The sequence below is a fragment of the Hesperophylax consimilis genome, chromosome 19, assembly GCF_061612785.1.
Source record: "Hesperophylax consimilis isolate HC1 chromosome 19, BYU_Hcon_1.0, whole genome shotgun sequence".
Classification (NCBI taxonomy): domain Eukaryota; kingdom Metazoa; phylum Arthropoda; class Insecta; order Trichoptera; family Limnephilidae; genus Hesperophylax; species Hesperophylax consimilis.
This window is the reverse complement of record NC_142854.1, coordinates 30,529,822-30,552,803: the sequence shown is the minus strand read 5'-3', so window position 1 is coordinate 30,552,803 and position 22,982 is coordinate 30,529,822. Positions and strand designations below refer to the sequence as shown.

The following is a 22,982-nucleotide window of genomic DNA, read 5'->3' as shown; positions in this document are numbered from 1 at the left end:
ATTAACGTTAGTCGGCGTCTCCGTATCTTGTGCTCTCTTGTCATCATTAATTATTATTCCTCCGTCTTTCTAAAAATTTCATATGAACATTACAATAATGGTATTAAATTTATGTCACTTGAGATTATTTCAATAACCAACACATTTAAAGCAAAGTTTTTATAATTGAGGAGCTTCTACTTTTCTTCAACGCTTTGGAAGTGACCGCCGCACTTCGCCTTTAAGTAAGTAGGTTCTAGTTATATTGACTAAGTAACTTCTCAACTCCTTGTTTTGTGCTTGTTTATTGTGAGAATATATTGCTTAACAATCGTGTTATAACATATTGCGGTACTTAACACCAACCAGGTGAACACGTGTCGTGACGGACGAGAATACACAAGTTTGTTAATTGTCGACTTACAGCCGCTGTCACATATTAAAACCTAGCTATTAGTAATGCAGTTCATCTAATCTTGAACCCGAGTGAAAGAGATTACCGGATTCCATTTAGTACAAATCATTATATTTTTTTTGTCTAGCATTTACACACAATATCAATAATAGACGTCAACAAGTATGTTTTATATTTCACCGTCATGTTCATAAACCAATATTGTTTTCTTTATCTTTAGGGATTCATTTGCAATGCAACTAGTCTGAGAAAAGTGGGGCAGTCTATAATATCACAAACAAATGTTTTCAATGTGAAATTTAATTCGGAAATGAATCTTCTATCTGTTTCGACCCCGTAGTAAGCGCTCAAATATGGTTTTAAAGGGAGATATGTAAATACGAATGTTAGAGGGAGCGCGCTAATATTAAAAAAACGATAATAATTAAGCGAAAATGGTGAAAATATTTAATAAAACACAACTCGTTTGAAATAGACCAAACAGCTCTCGAAAAATGCTTTAGTTGCATTTAAAGATACATTGTGAATTTTTTCATGCCTATAACATATAAAATAACAGAACAAAATGTGTTTCTAATAATTTTCGGAGCTTTTTTTTGTTTTTTTTTTCTATCGAGGAAATTTCATACAATTAACGTTTCGGCATAACAAATGTACATACATTATCTTAAAATATTACTATAATTGTAACAAAAAAACTCAAACAGCTATCGAAAAACTTGTTATAAATCGTTAGAAATTGGGTATGGGCTTAATTAATTTAATTCTTCTATCATTTAGGTTATAGTTTCAATAGACCTATTTAGGAGTGCAAGGCTGATGTCAGTGTAAAGAGTAAGATTAAGAAAGAAAGGTTTGGGAATGTAGAGCGAAGAAAGGAGTGTAAGGAGAATATGTGATGCAAATGTGAATGGTAGCAGAAGTCGGGGACGCTCGAGGAAGACATGGCGCGATCAAGTGAATCAGATACTCGAGTCAGGCCATGTCAAGAGTCAGAATAATAGAAGAGTATGTATGAATGTGAATGAGGCAAGAAGCGTGTGCCAAGACTGAGTTGTTTTGCGGTCCGTCCTCTCTGCCTACCCCTGCGGGGAAACGGCGTGATGGTTAGTTAGTTAATACATCTAAATTTTTTACAAGAATACGTTTGTGTAGAGAGGTTTTGTAACAGGTTTTGTTTATTTACAGCTGATAACAATTACCATCACAAAACAGGACGCTCTCACAGCAGTGACATGGATCTTCCCAACCCAGATAGTGTTTCCATCAAGACTGAACCATGGTCGCAGGAAGAAGGCTCAGGTGAAATGGCGTATACAGATATACAAATAGACCTTCAAGATGTGAAGAAGGAATGTTTACAGTATGCTAACGGTGTTCATCCAACTAGTAAGTTGCATTACGTATATCATGGATGTGTTTCAGATGGACTCAGTTAGAACACCCACCTTTTTTCTTCTACCATTCTTGTCGTCTATCGGTGCTCTTGATTTTACCTTTGAAATATTTCTTTACTGGAAACTGACAAACTAAGAAATTTTTAAACTTACTATGCCATTACAGTTTTACTTACGTGTAATGAATCGTGTAACTATTACTCTCTCTTGTGCTAAAAAATGTATTAGTGAATTCAATTAAGTTCTAAGTCACGGTGTTTGAAAGAGAGTGTTAAAAAGTGTGCAATATAGTTTCATTTCTATCAAACGGTGTTTTAAAGAGAGTGCTGAAAAGTGTGCAGTATAGTTTTATTTCTATCAAACGGTGTTCGAAAGAGGGTGTTGAAAAGTGTGCAATATAGTTTTATTTCTATCAAACGGTGTTTGAAAGAGAGTGTTGAAAAGTGTGCAATATAGTTTTATTTCTTTCAAACGGTGTTTGAAAGAGAGTGTTGAAAAGTGTGCAGTATAGTTGTGAATTATAAATACTTTGAGCAAGTGCAGGTGCAAATTAAAGTCAAGTAAAGTCAAAGTAATCAAATTAGTGCAGCTAGTAGTCCACAATGGAATGCTGAAATGAACCTTGATGTATAACTGTGAGGCATGGAACTGGTAGAGGAAGGATGAAGAAGACAGAATGTTGTAGACATACGATCTCTGAGTGTGGTAAAACTTTTTATGAAGGTGTTAAGAATGTGGTGATTTGTAACGAATGGAAGGATGACGTCACCCGTATTAAACTAACAGTGACGTAATAGTTTAGGTAAAGAACGGGACGCTTAGATGATTTGGGCATGATAAACGAATAAACGAATTATTCGTATTGTGAAAATATAAGACGTGGAAGTGTTTGGTAGAATTCAAGGACGCCCGCGTAAGAAAGTCACGATCAATGAATCGAATACTTGAGTTGGTTCATATCGAGAGTCAGACATGTAGTACGGAAGTGAATGTGCGCCGACAAAATGTTTTATAACAGTCTATCCTCTCTGGCTACCCTGGAGGAAAGTAAGTTAACTTAAGTCCGATTCCCCCTTCTCGTTATTTTCCAGTGTTGTTCTTAAACGGTTCTTTATAGTTTTTTTTTTTAATTTAAATTATCAGGTTTGTAATTGTTTCGAAGTTTGGAACCATTGATGACAGGGCAACTGTTGGTCATTAGAAAACAAATATTATTAAATTCTTATGGAGCAACAGCAATTTTAGAGGTTTAATTTTTATCCTTATTTAAATTGTATTTTTAACCACTCGTGCGTTTGGTTGTATATATATACATTATCCGTATTATTTAAATAATTTCAATCCTCAAAATATTAATATCGAAACATGTGAACTGCTTACCGCGGCTTAAAGCTAGTGAATCCACCTTTCGACGTTTTTTTTTCCATATTTTAAGGTTCCCTAAATTTGGCATATTATGAGTGATAATAGTGATAATCAAAACATTTTTGCAAAATGGCTATAATCTGCCGAAAATCGCTTGAGAAATCGCTTAGAAAATAATCACCCCTTCAATAATTTATTCCGCTTATATATCCACACAAATTACTTATCCGATATTTTGGTTTTCATGAAATGGGAATTCGTACCCGCTAACCTACTGTAAGTAACTTATCAGGAGGTTCTTTGTTAAATTATATAATTCAATTCTACAATAAATCACTTTTATTGCACCGAACCACGACGAATTGTAAAATGTAATACATCATATAAACAATGTATTGTTATTTTGTTATTTTAGGTATTATTAATGTGGAGACTGTACCCATCAAGGCAGAACCTGGACCTCGAGAAGAAAATGGAGGGCGAATCCCTTATATGAAAATAGACATAGATCTGCCCGATGTTAAAAAAGAATGCTTAAAGCACGCTGAAAGAGCAGAAGGTAAAATGGTTTTTGGTTTGTCTAAATAAGTTTTAATAATTTTCTCGTTTCATTGTAGATACCTACTTATTGTGCTTGTTCCGCCATCTTTTTCAGACTTGATAACGGATCTGAAGACGTATTCATGTTTCTATTGTGACTACTCCTGCTCAGAAAAATCACATTTAAGAAGGCATTTCCTCACCCATACTGGAAAACAACCTCATATTTGTTCCCATTGTAATTACTCCTGCTCTCGCAAGTCAAATTTAACAAAGCACCTGCGCATCCATACTGGAGAAAAACCTTATTCATGTTCCTATTGTAAATACTCCTGTTCAGACAAATGTCGTTTAACGGTCCACTTACGCACCCATACTGGAGAAAAACCTTATTCATGTTCCTACTGCAGCTATTTTTGTTCTCAAAAGGCACATTTAAAAATTCATCTTCTCACCCATACTGGAGAAAAACATCATTCATGTTCCCATTGTAACTACTACTGTTCAACCAAATCACGTTTAACAAAGCACTTACGCACCCATACTGGAGAAAAACCTCACTCATGTTCGCATTGTAACTTCTCCTGTTCAGAGAAATTAAGTTTGACGAGGCACTTACTCATCCATACTGGAGAAAAACCGCATTCATGTTCCCATTGTAACTACACTTGCTCACGAATGTCACGTTTAACAGCGCACTTACGCACCCATACTGGCTGAAAACCGTATTCGTGTTCTTACAGCATTTATTCATGTTCCCTGAAGAAATACCTCATTTATGTTCCCATTGTAACTTCTCTTGTTCAGATAAATCATCTTTAACAAGGCACTTACGCACCTATACCTTAAAATAACCTTATTAATGTACCTAATGCAGTTATTCACGTTTATTTTGGAATGAAAATTTGAAATATAGCATTGTAGAGAAAAATATTATTCTGTTCGTGCTATTTAATATAATAAACAAATTTAATAAACCGCACAAGGATTCATTGAACGCAGAAATTCTTTTCATCCTTCTGACATTCCGAATTCACATTCACGAAATGATTGTTTTAATATGTCACGTGCTGATTCAAACAATAAATTAATATTCAGGAAATAATACTGATGCCTCGTTTGTTCAACGCCAGCCCGCGTGTCGCAGTACCTTCTCATATTCTGGGTTAAATCGCGCGCGGGGTAGGCAGCTCGCTCAAATATATTAAATTCATATTTATGAGACCGTATATCTGTCCTTAAAACCACAGCGCTATATTTATTCATTTTGATTTATTCCGTGCTTTTATTACATTGTCAAAATAGCGAGTCATATATGACACATGAGATATTATGTTTGATAACACAAGAATACCCGAACAAATCAGAAGTCATGAAAAAACAGATCTATGATGCATTCCAAGGAAAGGCAACATTGAGAGGACTTTGTTTTTAGCAATGTGTAAATATTAGACCATAAATATAAATAGAAAACGATAACCACATATTATGAATATCGTGTCACAGAACTGCTGTCTCGATTTCGCTCTGTGGCGCCGCGATTTATGAAAATATTATTGCAATTTTCTTCTCTTTATTCTATAATCTTATTATACTTGAATACCTAATCCCATTATACGTTGTCATCACGATTTTCGAGATACCACTAAAGTTAACGGTATATATTTTTTATTTTACATTGATTTACTGAGGAGCACCTGCGTTATTCGCAAGACATCACTAGCGTCAAAATTTTTGTACCCCAAATTGAACCAGGTTTTGTTTTTACAATGTACCTCTAAATTTAGTTTGATTAACTTTAGTGTTTATTATTGTAGGTTTATAATTTTCAATCTTACATTAAGTTCACATGTATTTAAAAAAATATATTTACTGTACTTAATTGTAAAGCTGCACATCTTGACACAAAAATTTCCTAGTGAGATGAGCGGCTTTTTAAAATAAATAAATAAATAAATACAAGGTGATGAATTGTCTGTGCAGTTCAAGAGATCGGCACATCAAAGACACCTTGGATATTGAAAATCTACCAACCATAATGTTTAATTGTCTGCTGTTATTTAAAAGTCATACAATATTTTGTTACTGAACTCTGTATTTATCTTGTCTCTTTGTTATAAATTGTGAAAGCCCAAATAGGGCGTGAAAAAATAAATATCTTCAGTAAATTGCAATTGTTTTTTCTTAAGAAATTTCTTGGAAGTCTCGACGTTATTTATGTAAGACAAGTATTTTATGCCTCTATGTATGTGTGGTTGCGCCAATGCGCAATAGACATTAATTTATACATACATCTCATGCACACATACACATATACCTGCGACCACTGTACTGAGATAGTATTATTGTCCTTTGTCCTACCTTCCTTTCCATTCCTGCTAATTTATGTGCCCTTTGGTAATCTGTCAGTATGTTGCAATAACCCGAACCGATCACAATAAAACCGCATCCGCGCGAGATCTCATCTCCCTTACCTCTGACATTATATGATATCGTGCAAGCCGCTCCGTGTTAAGTGACATTGTTGTGAGGAGAAAAGACGGGAAGAAAAGAGTGCCCTTTCCTAATGGTGAGTCCTTCCTTTATCCGTACAACAAATATTGTCTTATGTGCAGTGGTCATTGCTCAATGATCCAAGGTCCTTCGACAATCATTTCTTACACTATCATAAAAACAACTTCATAACTTCTTACACACCAATGTGCACTAATCTGGTAACAGTATTGTTTGGAAAATTTGGCACCTGCGAGATCCAATAATTTATTTTCCTCACCACCATATAACAAATTGATTGATGTGCCACTTGACAAGAAAATTCTCCAAGTTATACCCATTCATTTTCAGTTGAGTATTCTTTAAAATTATTGGAGACAATATTATCGTTTTCTAATGGAAAATTTGAAACAGAAAATTCTGAAAAAGATACGGTCATATGTAGGACTCGAAACCAGTACCCTTGCCTTGCAACCGTTCTACCAACTGAGCTAATGCGACCCTATCTCCTTTGGTCATATTTAACGGTATCGTAATTTGAATACGATTTTCCAAGATTGTCTTCATTTTCTCACCGCACATTTATTTGTGAACGCACATTTAAATAATTAATGAGTTTTTTTTCATGAATCCATTGTCCCACAATCCTTTGAAAGATATAATCCTGCTTTACACCTAAAACCCTATCATACTTGACATTTTGACACCTAACGTTTTATTATATGTATGTTCCATTTCACACCTAACGTGACATTTGTCACATTTTACGTTACAACCTGTTACTTTTTCCACCATTTTATTGTTCTTTTCTAAAGTGTACATATTTATTTATTGTTTTTGTGTTTAATTCGTGGAACTCCATTTAATATTTTTTTAAATTTAATTAAAATCAAATTTAATAATATAATAATTAAGTTCTGCAAGTATTTTTTGGTATTTGTTATTGTTACAGCTGTTTAGGCTTTCAAGGCCATTTTCAAACTGTGGTTTGTCGTCTAAACGTATCTAAAAGTCGTCTAAACGTGGCTAAAGCACAGTTTGAAGATGGCCTTGAAAGCCGAAACAGCTGTAACAATAACAAAAACCAAAAAATACTCGCAGAACTTAATAATTATATTATTAAATTTGATTTTAATCAAATTTAAAAAATAATAAAGTCTACAACTTTAGGCACTCTCTGAGAAAATCACTAAATCAGAGATTGCACATAACCTTACGGGACGCGTGATGGCTTAGAATTAAAACTGCGAAAATAGAAAGTACTCCAATTGAGTTTACCAATCATTTTTAGATTTCTACGCGTCTGTATACATTGCAGCGTCATCGATTTTTAAAGTGATTTGTTTTGGGGTATTATGCCGTGTTGCGCTACCTCCTTCTTCAGCCAACGTTTCGGACAGCATTGCAGTGTCCATCATCAGGGCAAATGTGTATGATGGACACTGAAATGCTGTCCGAAACGTTGGCTATAGAAGGAGGTAGCCTACGGCAACACTGCATAATACCCCAAAACAAATCACTAGAATACTTTTAGCCGTGAAAATCTCAAATCATGCTTCATCGATTTTTTCAATATTTTTACGTCATTTTGATAAATTAAATTAATGATATACAAACCTTTATCAACAAATTTATTCTGTAGAAAACGTATTGAAACTTCTCAAAGCTTAAATAGTTTAAAATTATCTTTGAGTTATATTCAATAATAAAATACTTTCATTTCATTCAATACAAAAAGTATTCATACACATACTCATAGCCATTTGAAACAAAAAATACTCAGCCATTTTGAACTTCAAATAAATGGAAGTTGTACATAGGGTTGCCAGCTCCCGTTTTCTGAATTAGAGGATTTGATACGATTAAATAAAGGACATATGATGGAAATAAAGGACATCAATATTTTTTTAATAAAATGCTGTTATGGTATCAGTAGTTACATTTATTAATAAAAAAACAATGTTAATACACAATGTAAATCGAGGCCAAGTAAGTAGGACGACCTTAATTAGTCATTTTGCATTTAAAGTAATAAATAAAGTTAGTACTTGGTTTTACTTTTGGCTTTTAATGTATCAATATTTAACTTATTTCGGTTTTGGTCCACGTATTCGTACACAAGGAAAAATCCTCTCGGCTTGGGCATTAGAAACGGGGATGGAAAATACGTATTGTATTATTTTTAGCAGATTCTTGTTTTCATCCGTAGATTTGAGAATCTGAATCCAAATTTCAAGAACATTTTCTTATCCTCTATAATTTTCGTCAGGAGAGGCTTTAATATACAGAACACTTCATACAATGCATCAAGGTTAATATTTATCTGTAGTTTTGATACCATGATGCACAAATCCTGGAACTTAATTTCTTTTGTCAGTGTCAGCAGCTGCACAATGGATATTACTGTTTCCTGAGAAATCGAATCGCGATTCTATATATGTCAGTACATTTTGATACCACTCCAAAAATATAGTAGTATATTTTTCAGCCTGAGAAGTAGACAATTTTTGAAGAATTTGCTGGACTGCCATTCCAAAAAAGGCATCTTCAATTCCATTTACTTGCATAAAGACGAAATAACACGCTCTCTAACTTCACTCACGCGTCACCTCACCTAGGAGAGGAAATAGGCGCCGAGCAATATTTGCCCGACCGTGTTCCGCATTTCGACTCAGCCGCCCGCGCCGCGTCGCTGCCTGCCGCCTCGCAACACATCGCGCGAAATCGCGCTGATTCATTTATTTTTTCCAAATTAAACGACAAAGTATTGTCCTCTATTGAAGATTTTAAATTAGAGGACAAGATCAATTTTTGGGTCTGAAATAGAGGACGTCCTTTAAAAGAAAGGACGTCTTCAACCCTAGTTGTACACCACGTCAGTATTTAGTCTAATGGTAAGTGACAAGTAAAACTGGACTGTAGCTAGAGAACTCTGTGATAAAGAATCGGGTTCCTCAAAAATTCTCACATGTTAGTGTGATAATTTTGCTAATATTTTTTCATTTTTGATAAAATTAATATTCCAAAAGGAACCTGCTCCAAAACCAGCCTGTATTTATGAGAAATCTGTGACATGAATGAAACCGGTTCCTTGTAGCCGTGACAAGAATATAGACCATCTCTAGTGCATATGTCAAATTAACGTCAGTCAGTCAATATTTGGCGTCTGAGTGGATTATTTATGGGCGTCTCCGTCTCTTGTGCTTTCTTGTCGCCAGTAATTATTATTGCCCCGTCTTTCTGAAGTAATTTCGTATGAACTAGACAATAATGGTGTTAAATTTATGTCACTTGAGATTATTTTAATGACCAATACATTTAAAGCAAAGTTTTTATGACTGAAAAGCTTCCACTTTTCTAGTGACGTTTCTTAAACGCTTTGTAAGTAACCGCCGCACTTCGCCTCTAAGTAAGTAGGTTCTAGTTTTATTAACTAATTTACTAATTTACACCTCAACTCCTAAATTAGTACTTGTTTATTGTAAGAATATATCGCTTAACACTTTATTCATGAGATTTTAGAGTATTCGTGTTATAACATATTGAGCTACCCAACACCAAGGACGAGACAGACGAGAGTATATGAGTTTGTTCATTGTATGGCACGTGTCACACAGTAAAACCTAGCGATTAGTAATACAGTTCATCTGATCTTGAAACCGAGTGAAATAGTTTATCCTATTCCATTAATTAAAAATCATTATTACAACATTTTTTTATATTCCATTTACACTTAGTGTCAAATAACCGGGGCTGTCTTTAATATCATAAACAATTGCTTGGAAATGAGTCTTCCAAATATTAATGAATTTATTAATCTCATGGTTACAATAGACCCGGTAAATGGGTTGTTTTTAATATTTGTTAATGTTTGTTTTTTTAATATTTTTAATGTTTGTTTTTAAGAACGTGATATAAGCACCAAATTAAAATCCATTGACCTTTACAAATCGGCCTGTCCTGATAACATTCCACCAATCTTCTTATCGAAATGCTCATCAGTCCTGAATTATCCTCTAAAAACTCTAACTAAACTTTTTAATTTGTCCATAAAAACTGGCATTTTTCCGAAAAAATGGAAAATAAACTTTCGGTCTCCAATATTCAATAAAGGTGATAAATCTGATATATCCAACTATAGACCTATATGTATCCAGTCGTCAATCCCGAAAATACTTGTATCTGCCCTGCTCTCTAAACTCTCGCCTGAAATCAATAATGTAATATCACATCGACAACTTCATAGCAAAAAGATCTACTCTAACAAACTTAATGATATATCAGGAATATATAACTAATTAAATGAACAATTGTCTTCAAACAGACGTTCTGCATACAGACTTAAGTAAAGCTTTCGACACAAAGTCTCACACAAAATTCTTATAAACAAACTAAGATCCCTAGCTATAACTGGGCATATTTTAAGATGGTTTGAAAGCTACCCGCACAAAATAAAATATCAGTAAAAATCAATTCAGATTTTGCACATCAGTTTGAAATCTTCACTCCACAGGGGTCACATCTGGGCCCAGTGTTATTTTCCTTGTTTATCAACGACATAACTATCATCTTTGATTGAGTTATGATACTTTTATTTGCGGACGATTTAAAAATTTACAAAACAATAACAAATCATAATGACTGTAGCGTATTGTAATCAAATCTTGTGAGGCTACAAGAGTGGTGCACCCTTAATGAACTGTTTCTCAATATTAAAAAATGTCAATCAATAACTTTTACCCGAATCAAAAATCCCATTAAATATCAATATAGCATCATCAAAAATTTCCTAAAAAGAGTAAAACAAATTAAGGACTTTGGTAAAATATTTGACAGTAAATTAAATTTTGTTCCTCATATAAATGAAATAACCAACAAGGCCATGAAATGCTTGGGGTTCATTCTGAGGACAATAAAAGAATTTAAAACAATTAGTTCTTTTAAATTGCTTTTACACTGGGTTGGTCAGAAGTAATTTGGAGTACAACTCAACAATCTGGGCTCCATTTTTTTAAGACTCCTCAGCAAAAAATCGAAAGAGTACAGCATAAGTTTCTAAGGTTTATTAATTACAAACTTGGAATACCAATCGAAGAACTTAATTATACATGTCTAATGGAATTACTAAACTAAGCGATTTAACTACAAGTCGCACAGTGAGTGACTTAGTTTGCCTTTTCAGTATATCAAATGGCAGCCTGTACGCCCTCGATTTAATGCGCTTAATTAGTTTGCGTATACCTACCCGCGATACCAGTTTAAATGCTCTATATTTTGTTACCAAATCTGCCAATAATTACTTCGTAAACTCTCCAATTCAAAGGCTTCATACACATGGAAACAAATATAGTTCAATCGATGACTATCATTTCCAATCGGTTTCCAAATTTAAAACCAATATATTAGAACTTTTATAATAAAACAATAAACATCTAGCTATGATAACCTCTTATCGAATTATTTCCTCAAGATACACAATAAAAGGTGTAGTCTTTTTGCAATTACTACAACTGCATTATTATTTCACATGTAATTACTGTAATCATTTAGTACAAATGTTATTTTATTTTTATTTATTTACCACTTTACGAACTGGCTAGCTTATGGAGCCCGCTAGTTCGTGAATAGATAATTGAATAAATGAATAAATATATACACTAGCTTTTATGTGTCGCATAGATATTATGTTAATACGACTACTACCTAGTATGTACATATAAACTTAACATTTTTTATAAACAATTTTCGTGTTTATATCTTAGAAGTAGGCATACTACAAACTATCATGTTTAAATTTGCTTTTTGCTTTTTTTTATTTTTTTTATGTCAAATGGTGAAGGTTATATTATTGATTTTACTATTCTATACTTATAATCTTCAAAATATTTCGCCCTCGATTTAACAGGCCACGATAGCCAATCAAACGCTCCATATTTTGTTAAAAATACATATTCTTATTTTGGTACAACAGGTTTATACCTACTAACAATTATTGTATGCATTTACCATTTACTTGCTGTTATAATATATCAAATGGATATGGCTATATGAATTATTAATGTTACTATTGTGAACTTACAATCTTCAGAACATTTTTTTATGAACTATGTATGTAAAAGCCCAATGGGCGTATAAATAAATAAATAATATATCTAAAATTTTTCTAATTAGAAAATCCATGTTATATATTGAGACAATTTTGGTTTTAATTTCATCTGAAAATTTTATAAAATCTATGTGTTTTGAGTTTTTATTACAGTTCTTGTTTATTTTCAGCTTATAATAAATACCATCACAGCAGTGCCATGGAGCTTACCAACACAAATAGTGTTTCCACCAAGAGCGAACCATGGACGCAGGAAGAAAGGTCAGGTGAAATGGAGTATACCGATATACAAGTCGACCTTCAAGATGTGAAGAAGGAATGTTTGCAGTTTGCCGAGAGTGTTCATCCAACTAGTAAGTTGCATTGCGTATATCACAAAGGTGTTTCAGATGGACGCAGTTCGGACAGCTGCTTGTTTTCTACTTCCAATCTTGTCGTCCGTTGGTACTTTTTATTTTACCATTGAAATATTGCTTAACATGAACTAAGAAATTTGTGAACATGTTATGCCCTTGAACAGTTCATAATTTTTAAAGCTGTGTGTGGCCTCAAAAAAATAAAGTTACGTAATTTTACAGATAATATAGAAATGTTTTACAGTAATGGTTTCACATAATTTTATACATATGATGTACCACCTTAATAAAGCTAAGCTAGTGTGTAAGAGATGTGTGTTATTTTTGTAATTTTATTGTTTTTTATATTTCTGATACTTTCTGAAATAAAATTTACTACAAGTTATGATGTACCACCTTAATAAAGCTTAGCTAGTGCGCAAGAGATATGTGTTTTTTTTTCGTGAAATAAAAACAATTTTTTTTGTTTAAAACCACGAATTTTTATTAATTTTAAGACCGACCGGCTTCGCTTCACTCGAGCGTCGTCAGGGTACAAAATTAAACTAATCAATAATACAAAATTTGTCATTAAATATACATACAGAGGGAGAGAGAAAGTAAAACCAAAATGAAACAACAATATATTAAAAGAAAACGATTAGTGTATATAAATATTATAATAATAGAGAATTGGCATTAATAATTGTAAGGTGATTAAGGGATACTGGGAATTTTACAGTTTACAGGGAATATTCCCAGTATTGGGCTTTTTGACAAATCTAATTGATTATTCAGAATTAATATTTTGGTTTTGATGGCTTTCTTTATTTCTAGTGCTTCTAGGTTATTCAATTTGTTACTATGGTCTTTTTTATGGAGAATCTTAGCACCGGTGCTTTTATTGAAGGTATGATCTTTTTCAATAACATGATTGGCAAACTCTGAAAAGCCATTGCTATTTAGGCATCTAAGATGTTCTTTAATCCTAATGTTGACATTGCGCGTTGTCTTCCCGATGTAAAACGCTGGACAATTGTTATAATTTAATTTATAAATTCCTGCATGACAAGGACGGGTTGTTTCGGAGAATTTGAACAATTCATCAAATTTCAACGTTCATTTTCGGGTTCTGTGAACGTCTTATTCAAGTTCTCTTATTATATCATTATAGGCTAGTTGCTTGACAAAACTGAAATTAAAACAGAACTTGAAAAAATCTTTCACAGAACTGGAAAATGGACGTTGAAATTTGATGAATTGTTCAAATTCTCCGAAACAACCCGTCCTAAGTGTGTCATCTTTATCTTTGGAATTGACTAAAAATTTACCTAAATTGTTGTTGTTATAAAACGCCGGTTTGACTTCAGAAGGAAGGTTAACTATACTGCAGGAAGAAAAATTATTAATGAATAGAATACGGCGCAATTGGAAAGGAAGATTATTATTATTAATATTATGTGGACTCGCGAATAAGAAGTTTTTAACTGTTAATTGTTTTAGTTTTTTACATAAAATTCTATCAATAAAATCTGGATCGAATCCATTATTAGACGCTATTTTTTTAATTATTGATAATTCGTTAGAGAAATTAATATTAGTTAATGGAATCGTGACCAAGCGATGGACCATTGAGTGAAATGCTGAGTGTTTGTGTGAAAAAGGATGATTGGATGTATTATGTATGACAATATCGGTGTAGGTAGGTTTCCGAAAGATGTTAAAATCGATTTTATTATTTATGAGAGATAAGGATAGGTCTAGGAAGTTTAAAAATGAGTTAATGCCTATCTCTAATGTAAATTTAATATGTTTATGATAAGAATTTATAAGGTTGAGGAAGGAATATTATGGAGTAGTAGAATAAAAAACGAAAAAATTATATATCTGTCTGTATATTGTTATCATTTATAATGTTAAATAATTTACAAGTAATAAATAAAAATAAAAAAAATAATAAAAAAAATTAGTTGACATTCCGTGCCTGTCCATATACAAAATATCTCATCGACATATCTTTTCCACAGAAAGACGTTTTTTATAAGTGGTGAGTTACCGGCAAGTATTTTTCTCTCCAAGTTATTCATGAATATATTGGCAATCACAGGGCTAGTGGGAGCACCCATAGGTAAACCTTTAAGGTTAGAAGGTTTACCTCTCCTTTTTTCGTAATCCTTTTTTTGCATAGAGGGGGTAGCTGCCTGCTTACTGCCGACGATATTATGAATATTATAGGAATATGTACTCGTTAAGTAAATGCAAGTAGCTTATCAGCAGGAGGTTTGTTAAACAATGTAATTCAATTCAACAATAAATCTTAATAATAAAACACGACAATGTTTAATGTAATATTACCATGTATTTATACGTATTATCAATGTATTGTTGTTTCGTTATTCCAGGTAGCATTAATGTGGAGACTGTGTCCAACAAGGTAGAACTAGGACCCAGAGAAGAAGACGGTGGAGGTATTCCTTATTCGGCGATAGACATAGACTTGCTGGACGTAAAAACGGAATGCTTAGAGCGCTCTGTAAGCGCTGCAGGTAAGAATAATAGTAATAATATTTGTCTATTTTTTATAGCGCCGTTTTCGTGAAAAAATCACACCAAGAGCGCTGTACAAATATATTTATTAATTGATTTATTTTGTCTAAATTTCTTTTAATCATCTTCTCTATTCATTATTGATATCTTATTGAGTATAGAGGTTTATCTCCTATTTTTTCAGAGATGATACCGGACCTGCACCCTGAAGAAAAACCTTACTCCTGTTCCCATTGTAATTACTCTTCTTCACTCAAATCGAGATTAACACGGCACTTACGCATCCATACTGGAGAAAAACCTTATTCATGTTCCTACTGCAGCTATTCCTGTTCTCAAAAGGCACATTTAAAAATTCACATTCGTAACCATACTGGAGAAAAACTTTATTCATGTTCCTACTGCAACTATTCATGTTCTCAAAAGGGAAATTTGAAAATTCACATTCGTAACCATAATGGAGAAAAACCTTATTCATGTTCTCATTGTAACTACTCCTTCTCTGTAAATTCATGTTTAACAAGGCACTTACGCATCCATACTCTAGAAAAACCTTATTCATGTTTCTACTGCAGCTATTCATGTTCTCAAAAGAAACATTTAAAAATTCACATTCGTAACCATACTGAAGAAAAATCTTATTCATGTTCCCATTGTAACTTTTCCTGTTCATTTAAATCAAATTTAAGGAGGCACTTACGTACCCATACCGAAGAAAGACCTTATTCATGTTCTTATTGTTACTACTCCTGCTCAGACAATTCAACTTTAACGGTGCACCTTCGCACCCATACTGGAGAAAAACCTTTTTCATGTTCCCATTGTAACTTCTCTTGCGCTTTCAATTTAAGTTTAACAAGGCACTTACTCACCCATACTGGAGAAAAACCTTTTTCGTGTAACTACTGCAGCTATTCATGTTCTCAAAAGGAACATTTAAAAACTCACATTCGTAGCCATACTGGAGAAAAACCTTATTCATGTCATCATTGTAACTACTCCTTCACAGAAAAATCACGTTTGACACGACACTTACGCACCCATACTGGAGAAAAACCTTTTTCATGTTCCAATTGTAACTTCTCTTCCTTACGCAAGTCGGACTTAACATTGCACTTACGCACCCATACTGGTCTAAAACCTTATTCATGTTCCTACTGCAGCTATTCATGTTATCGAAGTGGAAATTTAAAAAGGCACATTCTTACCCATACTACAGAAAAACCTTTTTCATGTTCCCATTGTAACTTCTCTTGCTTACGTGAGTCGTATTTAACAGTGCACTTACGCACCCATACTGGATAAAAACCTTATTCATGTTCCCTTTGTAACTACTTCTGTTCAGACAAATAACATTTAACAAGTCACGAACGCACTCATACTGGACTAAAGCCTTACTCATGTTCCTACTGAAGCTATTCATGTTGTCAAAGGAGATCTTTACAAAATCACATTCTTTACCATTGTTTAATTTTGGATCAAGGTAGAAATATAAACCCACTTATTTCGCCAGAAATGTTTATTGCAGAAGAGACATAAAAATGATAAATCAACCTATTTATAACCTTTAACAGGGAAGAATCTATGGCGACATCTATGAAAAACTATCCTAACATAAACATAAACTTATTTATTAACTTTTAACAGTCTGTTGGAAAGGTGAGTATCTACATATAGCGACATCTATGCAAAGCTACACTAAACTCTATTTTATAACATAAACTCCCCCCGAAAAAAGGATTGGAGGTCATTTTTTCTGAAACAAACCCCAAAACATAAGAATAAAAATTAAGCAGCTAAATATCTACATATATGCCAAAATTAATTTGGAAGAAACAAAAATAGTCATTATTAACTATAACTGTTAATACTAAAAAAATTGATTAACAATAAATATTTGAAACAATAGGTAACCTATTTCTAAGCATAAGTTTAAACATAAGACTACTCTAAAAACGAAATGACAATTTCAAACTAACTAAAATTATACAAATTAATTATGAGATTAAAATTATTACTTTCGTTCAAATCAAATTCATGCAATTCACTAAGCTATTCTATACTATAATTTAACAACTAAGATAATTCCAATAACCTTATTCTAACAGAGATCATAACAATAATCAAACATAAAACAAATAATATAGACAACACAACATGGAGCGCTGGTTTCCTGGTCATCCTTCTTAAGGGTTTGTGTTTTTCTATAGTTCATTACCACATTTATAATTAGTTTCTTCAGATGTATTTGTGTAGTTTGAAATTACATATAGCCAGCAGGCTATCTCGGTTTATAAACGTTCATTTTTTTCTTGGTATATACGGATCTACAATCCTTTTTTTATTTTGTACATTTTTTATCAAACTCGCAAGTTGTATTGTTATCCACTTTTTTATGCACTGTTTTTACCTTTTATTTATTATTATTTCTTCCTTTTCTTCTTTTAATTTATTATTATTATTTTTTTATTTATGATAATATACAAAAATGTTATATTGTTTTTATCACGAAACTTTTTATATTGTTTTGCACAAAACCTTTTTTTATTTTGCGCTTACTCAGCGTCTGGTCCGTTGGGTGGGGGTGTCGACATTTTCAGCTCCTCGTTGTCATCTATTGGCAACACACAGAGCTTTGAAATGGCCCTCTGGATGATGCCTTTCGACGTGATGATGGTCGCCACGCGAACTCTTCCATCAGCGCCAGGATGAACGGCGCTCACACGTCCCAGCCTCCAGTAGCAAGAAGGGACGTTGTCCTCCTTTATTACGACCATGTCGCCAGACCGCATCTGCCTTTGATTCCTATCGGTCCATTTGCTTCTGGTTTGAAGTTCTGCTAAGTACTCCTTCCGCCACCTCGACCAAAAAAATTGTACAATCTGGATTAGTTTTTGGTAATTGTTTAATCGATTGAATGTGATATGTTCCAAATTTTGTTCTGGAATCGCCGCCAAACTAGTTCCTATTAGAAAGTGACCAGGAGTCAAGGGATTAAGGTCATAAGGATCATTTGATAAGGGAGACAGTGGCCTGGAGTTTAAGCAAGATTCAATTTGACACAACACCGTATTAATCTCTTCATAAGTTAATGAAGCGATACTGGTTATTCTTTTTAAGTGATGCTTAACTGACTTTATCCCAGCCTCCCAGAGCCCCCCAAAGTTCGGCGCACGAGCTGGTATAAATTGCCATTGTATTCCTAATGTGGATAAATAATTATCAATTTTATCATTAGACATATTTAAAAAATTATAAATTTCTCTTAGTTCATTATTAGCCGCTTTAAAATTGGTTGCATTGTCCGAGAACATTTTGCTTGGTCTACCACGACGCGAGATAAACCGTTTCAAAGAGTTTGAAAAACTCTCTGCGCTCAAGGACAGCACAGCTTCTAAGTGCACGGCTTTAGTGACCATGCATACGAACAAGCAAATATATGATTTAACGCTATGTGATTTTCTGTGAATACCCGACTTTATTAATATTGGTCCACAGTAGTCCACTCCTGTTATCTGAAATGGCCTACATTCAGTTATTCTTTCAGCTGGTAGGTCGGCCATTAACTGCTGTTCGGATTTGGGATTACATCTATAACAAATTATACATTTTTTTATTATTTTTTTTACAACATTCCTTCCCTTAATCGGCCAAAATTTCATTCTAATCAACGCCAATAATGACTGCGTTCCCGAGTGTAAGTTCAAGTAATGATAGTGTTTTACAATTAGCTCTGTTAATTTATGATGCGAAGGTAACAAAATTGGGTGCTGCTGGCCTTCGGTTACCATTTTACCTTTGGAGAGTCTTCCCCCCACACGAATTAGATCCCTTTCAATAAAAGGATCTAATGACTTTAGTGCACTATTCCTAGGTATATTACCTCCATTATTTAAAGCTCGAATTTCGTCTCTGAAACAGTATGATTGCGCCCGAGATATTAATTTGTTTACTGAATTTTCCAACTCACTAACTGTCAATTTACTATAGCGGCGCTGCGAAGGGTTTCTACAATTAAAAATAAATCTATTAATGTATGCTGTTACTCTCTGTAATTTGGAAAAATTGGAATATCTATCAAAAATGTCCCAGTCCTGTTTCACAGCAGACAACAGTGCCGAGCTTGTTTTGATCTCTGGTGGATCAATACAAAATGAGTTAGAATTTGGCCAGCACGCTGAATCCAACGTCAGCCAATCTGGACCATGCCACCAAATGCTGGAAATTAATAACTGTGAAACGCCGATTCCTCTGGAAAGCACGTCTGCTGCATTGTCTTCCGACCGTACATGGTTCCATTGCTCCGGCTGACTGGTTTCCTGAATTTCCGCCACTCTATTAGCAACGAAAGTGTTCCATCTTACTGGCTGATCCCTGATCCAGCACAGTACTATTTGGGAATCACACCAGTATGTAGTAGGTATATCCGGAGTACATAGAGCATCTTTAATGTAATTCACTAGTCTTGTCAGTAATACGGCTCCACATAATTCTAACTTGGGTAGAGAAACACTTTTCAAAGGCGCTACCCGTGATTTGGACATTATCAACTTGGAGTACTTCTTACCCAATTTGTCGGTAGACACCATATAAACACAGGACGAATATGACTTTTCTGAGGCGTCACAAAATCCATGTAGCTGTAAATTTACATGATCTTGACATATTATCTTTCTACCTATTCTTAAATTATTTAATTGAGGCAGTTCATTCACATATGCTTCCCATGTCTTCAACATATCATATGGAATAGGCTCATCCCATTGAAGCTTTGCCTGCCACAATTTTTGCATCAATAATTTAGCAATAACAGTAACAGGACCTATTAATCCTAACGGGTCAAATATGGACGCAATGCATGACAGTATTTGTCGTTTGCTATTAATTGGATTTTTTTAATAACTTCACTGTGTATAAGAAATTATCCTGCTGATTGTTCCAAGACAGGCCTAATATTTTGTTGTCATTTGAATCTGTACTAATAATCATATCTGACATGCTTTCTTCCTTCGAACATAACGAGGGCAAATTCGACCGCCATTTCCTTAAGTTCATCCCAGCGGATGCCATGGTTGATATTAGTTGTTCTTTAATTATTAAACAGTTTTCTTCAGTTTCATCTCCAGTAATTAAATCATCCACATAAAAATTATTCTTTATAATCTGACTGACCTTGTGGTTTGATGATATATTTTCATTTCCCAGCTGCTGGAGGCATCTACTTGCCAAAAATGATGACGGTCCCAGACCGTAGGTAACGGTGTTAAGTCGATAATGCTGAATTTCCTCCTCCGGGAAATTTTTCCATACTATTCGCTGTAGATCTTTGTCTTCGAGTCGCACCAATATTTGCCTGTACATTTTCTCAATGTCGGCTGTTATCGCGTACTGGTGTTTTCTGAAACATATCAATTGTGCGGCTAAATCTTTCTGTAAAACAGGTCCTATCATGAGAGCATCGTTTAACGATATACCATTGGATGATTTTGCTGAACCGTCAAATACCACTCGAGTCTTAGTGGTAGTGCTTGATTCTTTCAATACTGCATGATGTGGCAAATAAAAATAACAATCCTCATTAGAAGGTGCTTCGCACCGGGTCATGTGACCCAAGTCTATATATTCCTGCATGAATTCCTTATATTTTTTCATCAGGTCAGGATTTGAAGAAAATTTCCTTTGCAAATTGCAAAGTCTTTTTTCCGCCATGGGCAGCGTTTCTCCCAACTGTTTAACACAGGGGCGCTGTGGTAAGCTTACCATGAAACGACCATTGTCATTCCTTTTATAAGTGTCCTTGAAAATCTCCTCGCACGCTCGCTCCTCATGGCTCCGGTGCTTCACCGGTTGGAATTCTTCTAATTTCCAGAAGTTTTCAATCTGTTTATGGATTATATTTAATGATAGTTGACAAGATTTTACTGGCCTTTTTATTTTTTTTGTGACGATGGGTCCTGACACCAGCCATCCGAATTCAGTTCTCTGTAATATGGGTCCCAAATCTCCATTTCGAAGTTGATCTTGCTTCATAATTTCCCAAAAGGTTTCCGCTCCGAGTAGCATATCTATGGAGCTTGTTTCATAGAAGGCAGGATCCGCTAACTGAAGACCATCAGGTATGTTGGCATCCTTTCTCTGAAAAGAAATTTGCGGCAGATGACTTGTTACTTCTTTCAAAACGAGACATTCTATGTCTCTTTCATACGGTGAATAGTTCGAGAAAATTCTTAAATTTATGCTATTTTTAATATTCAATAATTTGTTTTGGATTCCGGTAATCGGTATGTTTGCCCTTTTGGGTTTTAATTGCAACCTTGTTGCGAATTCTTCTGTTATAAAATTGGACTGAGAACCACTATCCAATAAAACTCTAGCCTTAATCAAATTTTCGTTATTATTCAACACTTTAATAACGGCGGTAGATAACAAAACAAAACTATTAGATATTTTCGTAGAGTGATTTGTAACTAAAGGTTCATTATTTGATGTTGATGGTGAATCCCTATCCTGAGACTTCGAATTATCTGTTTCCTTTTTTAAATGCAACGAAGTATTGTGCGAGTTATTTTCGCATATACGACAATTGTATTTACTTTTACATTCTTTTAGCTTATGACCCAAGCACAAACATTTCAAACACGCATTTACTTGACGTATCTTTATAATTCTATCCTTAGTATTTAATATTAAAAAAAATTTACAATTATAAACCTTATGATCGCCTTTGCAAATAATACATTTTGTCATTTGAGGCGTTAAAGAAATCATAGCTTCTTTTCGGTATTTGAAAGGAAAAGTTTTATTTTGATTAAATTTTCCTTCAGTAATCCCAGCAAATTCTAAAATCTGAACTCGATCTGATAAATATTTTAAAAACTCTTTATATGTGGGTAGATTATCTTTTGTGGCAAATGTCTCCCAATGATGTCGAGTTTCACTATCTAGTTTTCGCGACAATAAATATATTAACATGATATCCCAATTTTCGGTGGGTAAATTTAACGATTTTAAATGTAATTCGGATTCATCGATAAGATTCCTTAATGCTACGGAATTTTCAAATTTTATTTCAGGCAATTTGAATAATGCTTCAACGTGCTTATGTATAATAATTTTTATATTTTGATAGCGAGAAGTTAACATCTCCCATGCAGTATGATAGTTCTCCTGGTTATTTGGAAGTGAGGTTAATAATTTAGCTGCGTCACCTTCGAGGCATGATCGCAGATAATACAATTTTTGAATAACTTCTAAAGATGGATTATTTTCAACTAAAGCAACAAAAGTATCCCGAAAATTCAACCATTTTTCGTAACTCCCATTAAATTTTGGCAACTCAAGTATAGGCAAACGTATGTTATGTGATGTTGTATTCTGAACTTTATTTAACAATTTATCTTTAGCCTTAGCAACAATATTATAATATAAATTTTCAAATGCTTGCCTTTCTGTTTTGGTTAATTCTTCCGGCGAAATTGCTTCTATGTTATCTTGTAATGAGTCGAAGGTGTCTAAACTTGGTTCAAGTTTCTTCAATCTGACTTCAATTTCAGATTGCGACAAATTATCACCGTTTATATATTCATTGAACCTAGTTAATTTCGCTTTGCAGACTCCACGCTGGTTAATCAAAGTTTTGAGATCCATTTTTAAATATCAAGAAAGGAGGTATTCACAGAACGTATTGTCAAATGATAATCACTTGTAATCAATCACTACACGTGCACTGTCCTTGATCACAGAACTTTACTAATTAACCGATAAACAATGAATTTTATAAATGCAACAGCTCGATGGCTGTCAAA

At 33.8% G+C, this 22,982-nt stretch overlaps 1 protein-coding gene and 1 long non-coding RNA gene across 2 annotated transcripts; both read left to right on the top strand.

Annotated features, from left to right (window-relative positions):
• On the top strand, positions 1-5,761 carry LOC149415122 (uncharacterized). Its single transcript, XR_016303886.1, has 4 exons — positions 1-224; positions 1,583-1,783; positions 3,572-3,715; positions 3,812-5,761. It is a non-coding gene; the product is annotated as an uncharacterized LOC149415122 (long non-coding RNA).
• Positions 5,762-6,249: 488 nt separating this feature from the next.
• LOC149415121 (uncharacterized) lies at positions 6,250-16,904 on the top strand. The gene is made up of 4 exons (XM_089643249.1): positions 6,250-6,265; positions 12,466-12,648; positions 15,033-15,176; positions 15,362-16,904. The coding sequence occupies exons 2-4, from the start codon at positions 12,495-12,497 to the stop codon at positions 16,480-16,482; spliced, it is 1,419 nt and encodes a 472-aa protein (XP_089499375.1). The 5' UTR covers positions 6,250-6,265; positions 12,466-12,494; the 3' UTR covers positions 16,483-16,904.
• The last annotated feature ends 6,078 nt before the right edge of the window (positions 16,905-22,982 follow it).

What these genes read in the sequence shown, in the direction of transcription:
- LOC149415121 (XM_089643249.1), top strand. Translation starts at nt 12,495, where the DNA reads ATGGAGCTTACCAACACAAATAGTGTTTCCACCAAGAGCGAACCATGG. An exon ending in CGAGAGTGTTCATCCAACTA is followed by an intron (nt 12,649 to 15,032) that starts GTAAGTTGCATT and finishes TCGTTATTCCAG; the next exon opens with GTAGCATTAATGTGGAGACT. An exon ending in GCGCTCTGTAAGCGCTGCAG is followed by an intron (nt 15,177 to 15,361) that starts GTAAGAATAATA and finishes CTATTTTTTCAG; the next exon opens with AGATGATACCGGACCTGCAC.